Source organism: Balaenoptera acutorostrata, chromosome 1, assembly GCF_949987535.1.
Source record: "Balaenoptera acutorostrata chromosome 1, mBalAcu1.1, whole genome shotgun sequence".
Taxonomy (NCBI): Eukaryota; Metazoa; Chordata; class Mammalia; order Artiodactyla; family Balaenopteridae; genus Balaenoptera; species Balaenoptera acutorostrata.
The window spans coordinates 54969053-54982540 of NC_080064.1; the positions used below are offsets into that span (position 1 = coordinate 54969053).

The following is a 13488-nucleotide window of genomic DNA, read 5'->3' on the forward strand; positions in this document are numbered from 1 at the left end:
TCTGAAGTCACAGGCAAGAAGGATTTCTGAGACAAATATCTTTTTATTTAAATTTTATTTTTTTATTGAATAGGTAATATATTCATATCATTGAATGTTTGAAAGGTAAAAAAAAAAAAATTTATACAGTGAAAATGTCAAAGGATGATGAGACCACCACTCAGTAGCTGAAATAAAAAGACAAAAATGAATTGATTGCTTACTACAAGGGAGAGCTATCTGGTCAGGTGTAGTCTCTCTATGCAAAGCAGAATGTTCATCTTATTTATAAAGTGTTTTGGGGAAGCATGGTTACTCAGGTGAGACTGTTGACTGGTTGGCACTCAGTGGTATATTTATTTACATGAGTCTGTCTGTGATTGCTTGACTTTCAAAAGTGAGGAGCCAACACTGGCTGACTTAAACAAAAGTGTGTTTATTGAAGTGAGTTGTTGCAGATCAACTGAACAGTTTTAAAACAAGTTCTGGGGAGAGAGATCAAGATGGCAGAATAGAAGGATGTGGATCTCACCTCCTCCCACAAATACATCAAAAATACATTTACATGTGGGACAATTCTCACAGAATACTTACTGGACACTGGCAGATCTCATACAACCAAAACTACAAGAAAGATCACCACGTAACTGGGTAGGACGAAGAAAAAAAAAAAAGGAATCAGGATGGGACCTGTACCCCTGGGAGGGAGCTGTGAAAGAGGAAAGGTTCCCTCACCCTGGGAACCCCCCTCACCAGCTGGGAGATCAGCCAGGACAGAAAGGGAGATTCAGAGGCTCAGAGGAGAGTGCAGCAATAGGCTTGCAGCAGGCAGAGCAGAAAGAGACCAGCACAGATGGTCCTGGCCACCTTGCTGCACACTCCAGCCTGAGATGCGCATCTGTTGGTGTGCACAGTGGCTGGGTGCTGAAACTCGGGTTTCAGCGGACAGACCTGGGGAGGGGACTGGGGTTGGCTGCATGGAGACGGCCCAAAGGGGCTGGAGTGTGGCCTGGGCCGCAAATGGGGGTGTGCACAGGATGAAGCCTAGGTCTGCCATAGAAGCCCCGTTGTTAATGCATGCAAAGGGAGGGGCAGGGCCCTACACTAGCAGCCTCATTCTCCAGTGACCTCACAGCAGGCGCAGCTCCACCTCCATGAGCTCTGGGAGCACCAAGCTGCAGTTGCCCACATGCAGAGGCAGAGCTGAAATCTGAGCCAATCCCCAGGGGCCGCTCGACTTCAGAAGCCGGGCTGAAATCTGAGCCTTGTCCAGAGGCTTTGCAACTTTGATGGATGTATGCTGCCAGCACCTTTGTAAGCTCAGCACCTGTGGGACATCTGCATGGATTACTGGTGCTCCCATGGCTGGGGCAGGCCTGGAGTTAGCAGCTGTGGGCTTTGCAGGCATGCACATGCGAAGGCAGGGCCAGGGTCTGTGCTGATTCCCTAGTGCCCACAGCGGGTTCAGAGGCACAACTATATGTGACTACTGTGGGTCCTGGTGCCTGTGAACACAGTGCCTGAGGGACATCTGGGTTGATTGCCTGCAATCCCATGGCTGAGGTGGGGCGGAGGGCAGTGCCAACAACAGTGTACTTCGTGAGCACACGACGGGTGACACGCGACACTGGAGCACACTACCTTGTGGACAGCTCCCACAGAGGAATACTCAGTGGCTCTCCCAGCAGAGGTACTTCAACCCCACCTACCCCACACCACAGCTCAGAAATGGATCTGGGGACTTCTACTTCAACAACTGAAGAGCAGACCTTGACCCTGACAAGGCTATGACAGCCACAGAGCAAAGAGGAGGCCCTGCTCAACATCCAGTGAAGGCTCTGGTCACCACAAGTCCAATCACGCCCCCTATCAAGGGGATAACAGCCAGCACACACTGAGGAAAAATGTGGCAGGCATCCATACTAAAAACAGCCCTCGCACCAAAACTATTAGACTCATGCAGGCTACACAGGGATACTCCCACATAAAAACAGCCCTTCATGACCACAGTAGATACCTGTTTCTCCTAAATTCAGAGTCAGAGAAATATAAGTAGAATGAAGAATCAGAGGAACCACTCCCAATGAAAAGAACAAGAGAAAGTCCCTGAAAGGACAAACAATGAAACGGACCTCTCCAGTCTACTAGATCCCAAGTTCAAAGAGGAGGTAATAACAGCACTGAAGAGGGAGTTCCCTGGTGGTCTAGCGGTTAGGATTTGGCATTTTCACTGCCACGGCCTGGGTTCAATCCCTGGTTGGGGAACTGAGATCCTGCAAGCCTCACAGCGCAGCCAAAATAAAAAAAACAAAACAACACAACAACAGAACACTGAAGGAATTAAGAAAGCCTATTGATAGAAATGCAGATCAAGGAACTGTAACAAGGAACTAGAAACTATAAAAGAGGAGCCAATTAAAATTAGAAAACTTATTTGCTGAGATGAAAGCCAAGGTAAAGGCAGTAAATAGCAAACTAAGTAATGCAGAAAAACGAATAAGTTATCTGGAAGATAGAATAATGGAAATCACCCAATCAGAACAGCAGATAGAAAGATAAACAGCAAAAAAAAAAAAAAAGAAAGCAATATATGAGACCTATAGGATAATATAAAGCAAGCCAATCTATGCATAATAGGGATCCCTGGAGAAAAAGAAAGAGAAAAAGAGATTGAAAATGTATTTGAGGAAATTTTGGCTGAAAACTTCCCAAACCTAAAGAAAGAAACATATCCAGGTACAGGAAGCACAGAGGGTCCCAAACAGGATGAACCCAAACAGAACTATATCAAGACATATTATATAATTAAAATGGCAAACATCAAAGATAAAGAGTGGATTCTAAAGACAGCAAGATAAAAACAAAGAGTTAGTTACAAGGGAAGCCCCATAAGGCTGATTTCTCTACAGAAACATTGCAGGCCAGAAGGGAGTGGCAAGACATATTCCAAGTTCTGAAAGGGAAAAACCTGCAACCTAGGAAACTCTACCCAGAAAAATTATCATTTAGAATAGAAGGAGAGATAAGATAATGAATTTTTCAGATAAGCAAAAACTAAAAGAATACAGCAATACTAAACCTATCCTAAAAGAAATATTGAATGGTCTTCTCTAAATAGAAAAGAGGGCTTCCCTGGTGGCGCAGTGGTTGAGAATCCGCCTGCCAATGCAGGGGACACGGGTTCGAGCCCTGGTCTGGGAAGATCGCACATGCCGCGGAGCGGCTGGGCCTGTAAGCCACAACTACTGAGCCTGCACATCTGGAGCCTGTGCTCTGCAACAAGACAGGCCACGATAGTGAGAGGCCCACGCACCGCGATGAAGAGTGGCCTCCACTTGCCGCAACTAGAGAAAGCCCTCACACAGAAACGAAGACCCAACACAGCCATAAATAAATAAATAAATAGATAAATAAATAAATAAATAAAAATTAAATAGAAAAGAAACAAGAATCTATAGGAAAGAGAAAATCACAGTCAAATCAGGCATTACACAGAAAAACAATTTCTTTGTGAAAGCAATGATAACTACAATGAACAGCAAAAGCATAAACATGAAGATGTAAAAGAGGACATCAAAATAAAATGTGGAGGAGAGGAGTAAGAAAATGTAGGGTTTTTTTTTAAGAATGTGTTTGAGCCTATATGACTACCAGTCTAAAGCAAGTAGATATACTAATGGGTTAACATACTTGAAAAACAGGGTAACCACAAATCAAAAAAACATATAATAGATTCACAAAAAACAAGAACAAAAGAACTCAAGCATAACACAAAAGAAAACCATCAAACCACCAAAGGAAAAACAAAAAGAGAAAGAAAGGAACGAAGAAGAAATTGAAAATCTACTGGAAAACAAGGTTTAAAATGGCAGTAAATGCATATCTATCAATAATTACCTTGAATGTCAATGGACTAAATGCACCAGTCAAAAGACATAGAGTGGCAGGGTGGATAATAAAACAAGAGCCTACAATATGCTGCCTACAAGAGACCCACTTTAGGGTGAAGTACGCACAGAGATTGAAAGTGAGGGGATGGAAAAAGATATTTCATGCAAACTGAAATGACAAGAAAGCAGGGGTAGATAGCAATACTCAGATGAAATAGACTGTAAAATAAAGGCCATAAAGAAAGATAAAGAAGGACACTATATAATGATAAAAGGATCAATACAAGAAGAGGACATAACACCCATTAACATATATGCACCCAATATAGGAGCACCTAAATGCATAAAACAAATACTAACAGACATAAAGGGAGAAATTGATGGGAATACAATAATTGTAGGAGACTTTAACACCTCACTGACATCAATGGACAGATCATCCAGACAGAAAATCAATAAGGCAACAGAGATCCTAAATGATATAATAGACCAGTTAGACTTAATTGCTATTTTCAGGACATTACATCCAAAAAACGGAATACACATTCTTTTCAAGTGCACATGGAACATTCTTTAGGATAGACCGCATACTAGGACACAAAATAAGCCTCAACAAATTTAAGAGGACAGAAATTATTTCAAGCATCTATTCTGACCACAATGGCATGAAACTAGAAATAAACCACAGAAAGAGAAATGAGAAAAAAATGATTACATGGAGACTAAACAACATGCTACTAAAAAACCAATGGGTCAACAATGAATTAAATAAACAACTTAACCTACCACCCACCACCTTCTTAGAAAAAGAAGAACAAACAAAAATTAAGGTCAGCACAAGGAAGGAAATAACAAAGATCAGAGAGTAAATAAATAAAATAGAGATAAAACACATTAGGAAAAATCAATAAAACAAAGAGCTGGCTTTTTGAAAGGGTAAGCAAAATCAATAAACCTCTGGCCAGGCTAACCAAGAAGAAAAGAGAGAGGACCCAAATAAACAAAATAAGAAATGAAAAAGGAGAAATAACAGCTGATACTGCAGAAATACAAAAAACCATAAGAGTATACTATGAACAATTATTTGCCAACAAGTTGGACAACCAAGAAGAAACGGACAGGTTTTTAGAAGCATAAAGCCCACCAAAACTGAATCAAGAAGAAATAGGTAATTTGAACAGACCAATCACTAGAAGTGAAATAGAATCTATATAAAAAAAAAAAAAAAAAACTCCCTGCAAACGAAAGTCCAGAATCAATGGCATCACTGGGGAATTCTACCAAACATACAAAGAAGAACTTATACCAAACCTTCTCAAACTCTTCCAAAAAGTTGAAGAGGAGGGACACTCCCAAAGTCATTCTATGAAGCCACCATCACCCTGATACCAAAACCAAAGACACTACCAAGAAAGAAAATTACAGGCCAATATCTTTGATGAATATAGAGGCAAAAATTCTAACAACACATAAAAAAGATCATACACTGTGATCAAATGTATTCATCCCAAGGTGACAGGGATGGTTCAACATACACAAATCAATCAATGTGGTACACCACATCAACAAAAGCAAAGACAAAGCACATGATCATTACAATAGATGCAGAAAAAGCATTTGATAAAATTCAACATCCATTCATGATAAAAACTCTTACCAAAATGTGGTTAGAGGGAACATATCTCTACATAATAAAAGCTATTTATGACAAACCCACAGCCAACATAATATTCAATGATAAAAGCTGAAAACCTTCCCACTAAAATCTGGAACAAGACAAGGATGCCCACTCTCACCACTTCTCTTCAGCATAGTATTGGAAGTCCTGGCCACAGCAATCAGACAAGAAAATGAAATAAAAGGTATCCAAATTGGAAGGGAAGAGGTAAAATTGTCATTATATGCAGATGACATGATACTATATATAGAAAATCCTAAAGACTCCACGCAAAAACTACTAGAACTGATAAACAAATTCAGCAAGGTATCAGGATACAAGATTAACATACAGAAATCTGTTGCATTTCTTTACACTGACAATGAAATATAAGAAAGGAAAGTGAAAAAAAAATCTCTTTTAAAATCACATCAAAAAATTAAATACTTAGAAATAAACCTGACCAAGGAGGTAAAAGACTTATATGCTGAGAACTATAAAACATTGGTAAAGGAAACTGAAGATGATTCAAAGAAATGGAAAGATATTCCATGCTCTTGGATTGGAAGAATTAATATTGTTTAAATGGCCATACTTCCCAAAGCAATCTGTAGACTTAATGAGATCCCTTTCATGACATTTTTCACAGAAATAGAACAAATAACCCTAAAATTTATATGGAATCACAAAAGACCCAGAATTGCCAAAGCAATCCTGAGGAAAAAGAACAAAGCTGGAGGCATAATCCTCCCAGACTTCTGACAATACTACAAAGCTACAATAATCAAAAGAGTATGGTGTTGGCACAGAAACAGACATATGGATCAATGGAACAGAATAGAAAGCCCAGAAATAAACAAACACACCTACGGACTATTAATCTTTGACAAAGGAGGCAAGAATATACAATGGAGAATGGAGAAAAGACAGTCTCTTCAGCAAGTGGTGTTGGGAAAGCTGGACAGCTGCATGTAAATCAATGAAGTTAGAACACTCCCTCATACCATACACAAAAATAAACTCAAAATGGCTTAAAGACTTAAATATAAGACTTGACACCATAAAACTCCTAGAGGAAAACATAGGCAGAACAGTCTTTGACATAAATTGCAGCAATATTTTTTTTTGATTCGTCTCTTAGAGTAATGGAGACAAAAGCAAAAACTAATAAATGGGGGGCTTCCCTGGTGGTGCAGCGGTTGAGAATCCGCCTGCCAATGCAGGGGACACGGGTTCGAGCCGTGGTTTGGGAAGATCCCACATGCCGTGGAGCAACTAGGCCCGTGAGCCACAACTACTGAGCCTGCGTGTCTGGAGCCTGTGCTCCGCAACAAGAGAGGCCGTGACAGTGAGAGGCCCGCACACCGCGATGAAGAGTGGCCCCCGCTCGCCGCAACTAGAGAAAGCCCTCACACAGAAACGAAGACCCAACACAGCCAAAAATAAATAAATAAATTTTAAAAAAATTAATAAATGAGACATAATTAAACTTAAAAGCTTTGCACAGCAAAGGAAGCCATAAACAAAGTGAAAAGACAACCTATGGACTGGGATAAAACATTTGCAAATGATGTGACCAACAAGGGATTAATCTCCAAAATATCAAACAGCTCATATAGCTCAATATCAAAAACAAAAACAAAAACAAGCAATGCAATCAAAAAACAGTCAGGAGACCTAAATAGACATTTCTCCAAAGAAGACATATAGATGGCCAACAGGCACCTGAAAAGATGCATCACTAATTATTAGAGAAATGCAAATCAAAACTACAATGAGGTACCACCTCACACTGTTCAGAATGGCCATCATCAAAAAGTCTACAAATAATAAATGCTGGAGAGCGTGTGGAGAAAAGGGACCCTCCTACACTGTTGGTGGGAATGTAAATTGGTGCATACACTATGGAGAACAGTGTGGAGGTTCCTTAAAAAACTAAAAATAGAGTTACCATATGATCCAGCAATCCTGCTCCTGGGCACATTTCCAGAGAAAACTCTAATTCAAAAAGATACATGCACCCCAGTGTTCATAGCAGTGCTGTTTATAATAGCCAAGACATGGAAGCAAACCTAAAAATCCATCAACAGAGGAATGAATGAAGAAGATGTGGTATATACATACATACACACAATGGAGTACACACACACACACACACACACACACACACACACAATGGAATACTACTCAGCCATAAAAAAGAATGAAATAATGCCATTTGCAGCAACGTGGATGGACCTATAGATTATCATAGTAAGTGTAGTAAGTCAGACAGAGAAAGACAAATATTATATGATATCACTTATATGTGGAATCTAAAATATGATGCAGATGAACTTATTTACAAAACAGAAACGGACTCACAGACATAGAACAAAAACTTATGGTTACCAAAGGGGAAAGAGGGGTAGGGGTAAATTATTAGGAGTTTGGGATTAGCAAACTACTATATATATAAAATAGATAAACCACTGCATATAAAATAGATAAACAACAAGATCCAACTGTATGGAACAAAGAACTCTATTCAATATCTTGTAATAAACTATAACAGAAAATATGAAAAAATATATATATAATATATACGTACGTATCTGTGTGTTTATATATATACATACGTATATAACTGAATCACTTTGCTGTACACCAGAAACTAACACAACATTGTAAATTAACTATTTTACTTATAAAAATTAAATATATATTAAAGAAAAAAACAAGTTCTGATGACTACTCATTACCATGACAACAGAATAATCAGTTTTTTCATAAGTTTATGGGCACTTTTTTATTCCCAGTCTTTCCTTTTGATTTTCATCCAGCTAAGGCTGCAGAAAAAACCATCAAAGATTCACTCAACCACTGATGTTGATTCTCTTTGAAGAGGTTTCCTCTGTGGAGATCTAATTTTCAGTTTGTGTGTGTATCATGATTTCATCCTGTTTTTGCCTTTAAGTCATCTGTTGGGAAAGTAACTTTTTAAGTTACTGAAGCATTTTAAGATTCTGGACAACATTAAACTCTGAGACAAGTACAACTAGAAGTATTATAAGAAAGGACTGAAGGGCACTCCAGAATCATGACCCCAGATTTTCCAGACTTGGCCGAGAAAAGTCCCAAGGACTCCCTAAGTCTATTTTTTATAGCCTTTTGTAGTTTTAGTTAGTTTTACTTCTAGTGTTAATCCAGGTACAACCTGAAGTATTAGCATTAGTTCAGATGCCTCCCTGATTGTTCAAAAGAAAGTCAGGCTTTTTTATTATCTATACCTATTCGAGTTAAAGAATTTAACTCAACTGGATTGTTGTGCCCCCAGGGCTTAGGCTATATTAATTACTGTGTCAACCAAAATGAAGGAACAATTTTTTGGTGATCATGTGAAGTGGCATAACTGCTGTGCATTGGCTTACTATCTTCAGGAGTCTTTTGCAGAAAGGGTTTTATTCTTTTGGGGTGTATGTAAGGAAATATAACCCACTGAGGGTATTGGAGGGTCATGCCCTTGGAATGGCCTAACTAATAGCTGTACAAAATAATTTACCTTCGTTCTGGGTTGGCATTAAATAGTCTGATTTCCACATAGAAGCTGCACAAATCATGTAATCATCCTTTATGGGATTGTAGGTATATTGTTTCTTGGTGCTGTGACAAATAATAAATATTGCATTTTTATTTCTCATAGTTCAAACATATTTTCCTTAAAGCCTAGACTTAGGAAAGTCAGTATTACTAATAAGGAGAACATGATAGGCTAAGTCAGACATATATACCCTTAAATCAGTAAAGAGGAAAGCTATGAATAAACAAGAGTGTTCAAAGAAGACTGTAACCTATAGAAGAATCTTGCTCCAGTGGTCTCGAGAGGAAGCTTCTTACTTCATATGGTCATGTGCTTATTGAAAGGTTTTTGGATTAGCAGTTAATTCTGTGTACAGCTGGCTTCTGGAGGTTCTCTGGAAAACCTCACTTTAGGATCTTTAAAGGATGTATCTTTCTAATTCTGTTAAGGCCCTTATCGTTTTCCCAGGGATTTGGGAATGATAAAGACAAAAATGTTTTGAGTAAGGAGCAAAGCCTTACATAATCCAAATTTATGACTAATTGTTCCAGTTAAATGTGTCCCTTGTCATGGGATCAGTAAATTGAAATGTCCTAGGCAGTCATGATGGTTGTGACCTTTCAACAGGGAAATATTTTGATCCATTCTGAAAAGAAATGTGCTATTATTAGTACGACATATTCAGAAACCATAGCAGGAGAGGCAACTGTAGAAATTCAATTTGGAAATGCCCAGAGTCTTTTAGAGCATAGTCTCAGTTCATGTCCCTCAATTTTTCTAGGTTAATTTAGTTACAAATAAAGCATGGACTGACTTTATCCTTCATCATCCTATGAAGGTTTTTTCCTTAGTGTTTGATATTATAGCCAGTTTGTCCCTATTGGAATGAATTGTTTCACAGAGGATTTAATCCTTTATTTTTATAGTCCAGGTGGCTATTTTGGTTTTGTCAGATCTTAATCCTCGTGGTTCTTATAACCTGATTGTACCCATTGTTTCTTTTCAGAATTTGGCAGGCCAAAATTTGTATATCTACAATGGAATCCTTGAACTTTTCCATGGATTTTTTTTTTCCATGGATTTTATTTTGTTATTCTTACAATGCTTTTACATAAGGACTTTAGTCAGAGTAGTCTGTTTAATATAATGGTGTGTTAAAAGTATTTGTATAGTACTTCTAAAGTATTTCTGTGGTATCTATAGTATAGATATTAGCTTCTATAGAACTTCTTTTACTGTCTCTTCCTTTATGATAGCAATTATTTTAGGTATCAAAAAATGTATTTGTTGTTCATTTTTAAAGAGTACTTGAGAAAGCACAAAAAAAACCTTGTTTTTTTTCTATAACATTTTTTAAAAGTCAATTATTCTAAAAGCATACTAGCTGTTAGCTTATATGTATTTTACTCTCTTCTACTGATTTGGTATGCCTTAGAGAGAGCCATAATTTAATCATTTGAGCTAAGCTATTTCATGGTAAGGAAATAGATTTTACAAAAGAGACTAAGCTACTTATTGTATGTCAAGCCTGGTATTGTCCTTTTTATTTTTTTAATATAACCCCATCAGCAAACAATATTAAATCAGGATTTGGTATTGAAGCGTCCAAAATTTTTTTCTGGGCATGGATACTTCTTGATTTACAGAATCATAATGAGGAGATTCTCCTCATTCAGAGTTGTTGGATTGAAAGTATTAAATCAGCAGATGGTAATACAGGGAGAAAGTAATGATTCATAATTAATTAATTGGTATAAAAATATTGACTGCTTCCATTAATGATAGGGATATACACATGTGATAACATTTTATTTAAAGGATTCATACAAAATCTGAAGGTATTTGGACTGATTTAGTTTTTTTTTTTTTTTTAATAAATTTATTTATTTATTTATGGCTGTGTTGGGTCTTTGTTTCTGTGCGAGGGCTTTCTCTAGTTGCGGCAAGCGGGGGCCACTCTTCATCGCGGTGCGCGGGCCTCTCACTATCGCGGCCTCTCTTGTTGCGGAGCACAGGCTCCAGACGCGCAGGCTCAGTAGTTGTGGCTCACGGGCCCAGTTGCTCCGCGGCATGTGGGATCCTCCCAGACCAGGGCTCGAACCCGTGTCTCCTGCATTGGCAGGCGGATTCTCCACCACTGCGCCACCAGGGAAGCCCCTCCTTCTCTTATTTTTTAAAAAAGAATTTAATGGTATAAATTCCTTTTGGAATTCAGAACTGGGAAAAATTTCCTTCTTTTTTTAGATATTGAGAGCTATGTAATACACTCTATTTCACTTTTATCTTGGCTAACAGGTAGCTAAGAACCACACTTTGTGCAAAATTTTAGTAGCATGCCTTAATCTAGGTTTTTTTATTACCGTCTTCCCCGTCTTCCTTATTATATATTGTTAATATTTTTACAATTACCAATTTACAATGAATTGTTTTCTTCCGTCTTGTATGCTTCCTATATTAACTTAGTAGGATAAAAAAGATAAGTAAATAAAAGATCAAGTCCATGAACAGAAAAAAATAATACGGTTAAAGGGCACCATTTTTAGAGTAGATAAGATTTTATTTAAAAATTTTAGGGAATAAGTCTTTAACAAAGACTTTAAGACGTTTGAGGTCAGTGACATCTGAATGTAATATTGATACTCTTTGGTCGAATAAAACAAATAAGCAAGACTTGAAAAATGGTAAAATAATACCAGAATCTATTCAGTACTGAAAAAATAAATTAAACCTTTAAAATGCCATAATCATAATTATTACAAATTTTTTTAGAATTCTATATTGTGAAATATTTTGACACATGTTACCTATTAGATATTTCTAGCAACTCTTGGCAGGATATATACTGTTTATCCCCACCTTCTCAATGAAGAAACCGAGCCTCTTAGAAGTGAAATGACTTCCCCAGATCACGAAGCTAGTAAATGGCAAAACCCAATTACAAACTCAGATCTTCTGCTTTCTTTTCCAACGATTTTTCAGTCTACTATCTCTTAAAAAGGTGACTTTATTATTGCCAAAGGTTGGAGTCATTAAATATTTTTAAACTTTTTTAAAAAAAATAAAAATGTATATTGTTCTACTAAGTTCAGACTTTTATCTTTTGTCCCCATAATAAAAAGTTGATCATCAATTTGTGTGAATTCATTCATTTACTCAACGAATACACTTTAATGCCTACAAAAAGTAAGCTTGTAATAAAGAGGCACAGTGATGAATAAAATAGTCAAAAATTCTGCCCTCATGGACATTCCATGAAGGAGGATGACTAATTAAATGCAAAATTAATAAAATCATTTCAAAAGTGTTTTGAAGGAAACAAGCCAGTGGCCAAAGTAGAGAACAGTGGGGGAGTGAAGGAGATTGGGGGACCAGAGCCACTGTCTCTGCAGAAGTGACACTTAAGCTTAAACCTGAAAGAGGAGGATGAGATATATATGTGAAAAGGTATGAATCTTCTAAGCAGGGAGAATACTACATACGAAATCCCTGACACAGGAAGGAGCTTTATTTGTTCTAGGATATGAAAGAGCAGAGTAACTGGAACATCTCCTGCAAGGCAGGAGACGGGGCTGTATAGAGAGGCTACCGTGTGCAGTATCTTGTAGGCTACAGTAGAGACTAAAGAGTAGACATTAGAAAAATCTATTTCCAAATGCAGAAAATCTCTTTAGATCTCAGATTTTTAAAGGTGCTTTTACACTAACTATAAACTGTGTGAATTAATTTTTCTACACTTAGTTATTTTTGGTGCTGTATATTCGTGTATTGAGTTTCACATAATTTCTTTAGAGCCTGTTGATGAATTCTTTCTGTAGTCTTTCTGTAGTTAGGAAAGGAAATTAAGTAACTAACATGACATGAGTTAGCTTTAGAGCAAATGGAGGGGTTGGTGTAAAGGAGGTTTCTTTCCTTTTCTATGAACATTATCAGTTAATATGCAACCAAAAAATCAGAATTTCATGCTTTTTTATTAATCAATTCATAGTACTAAAATTTTCCTCATAAATGTGTATCAGAAGGACAAGCTAGAAAGTATCTTCTTAAGTCATATGATAAACATATTAATAATAAATAATTTAAATTCTATCAAAAGGCTAAAACAAGGTTTGATTTATTTTTCATTTCAGGCATGCCCATTTGTCATCGATATCTATGCAGACAAATGCAAGCCAAGAATTAAAACTGTCCATATGGAGGCATGCAGTGGGCAACTTGAGAAGGCCATTTGTAAATCTGTTCTTAACAAAGGCGATGCCAAAGTAATGGATGGCTATGAAAATATAATTGTACATACTTATAAGTGTGACACCTGGATAACGTCAGTTATTGAAAACAAGGTATCAGTTATGAGGTGGTTCTCCTCATAACAGCAATGTTTGCTACTATGTTCCATCTTCTTTCTC

General features: G+C 37.5%; 1 protein-coding gene across 4 annotated transcripts in view; it reads left to right on the forward strand.

Annotated features, from left to right (window-relative positions):
• Positions 1 to 13488, forward strand: part of EFCAB7 (EF-hand calcium binding domain 7) — a 57100-nt gene that overhangs the window by 40674 nt on the left and 2938 nt on the right. For all 4 annotated transcript variants that reach the window (XM_057530223.1, XM_007164336.2, XM_007164334.2 and 1 more), the window contains one exon: positions 13213 to 13422. In XM_057530223.1, the coding sequence (XP_057386206.1) occupies positions 13213 to 13422 (210 nt within the window). The remainder of the gene's footprint in view (positions 1 to 13212; positions 13423 to 13488) is intronic.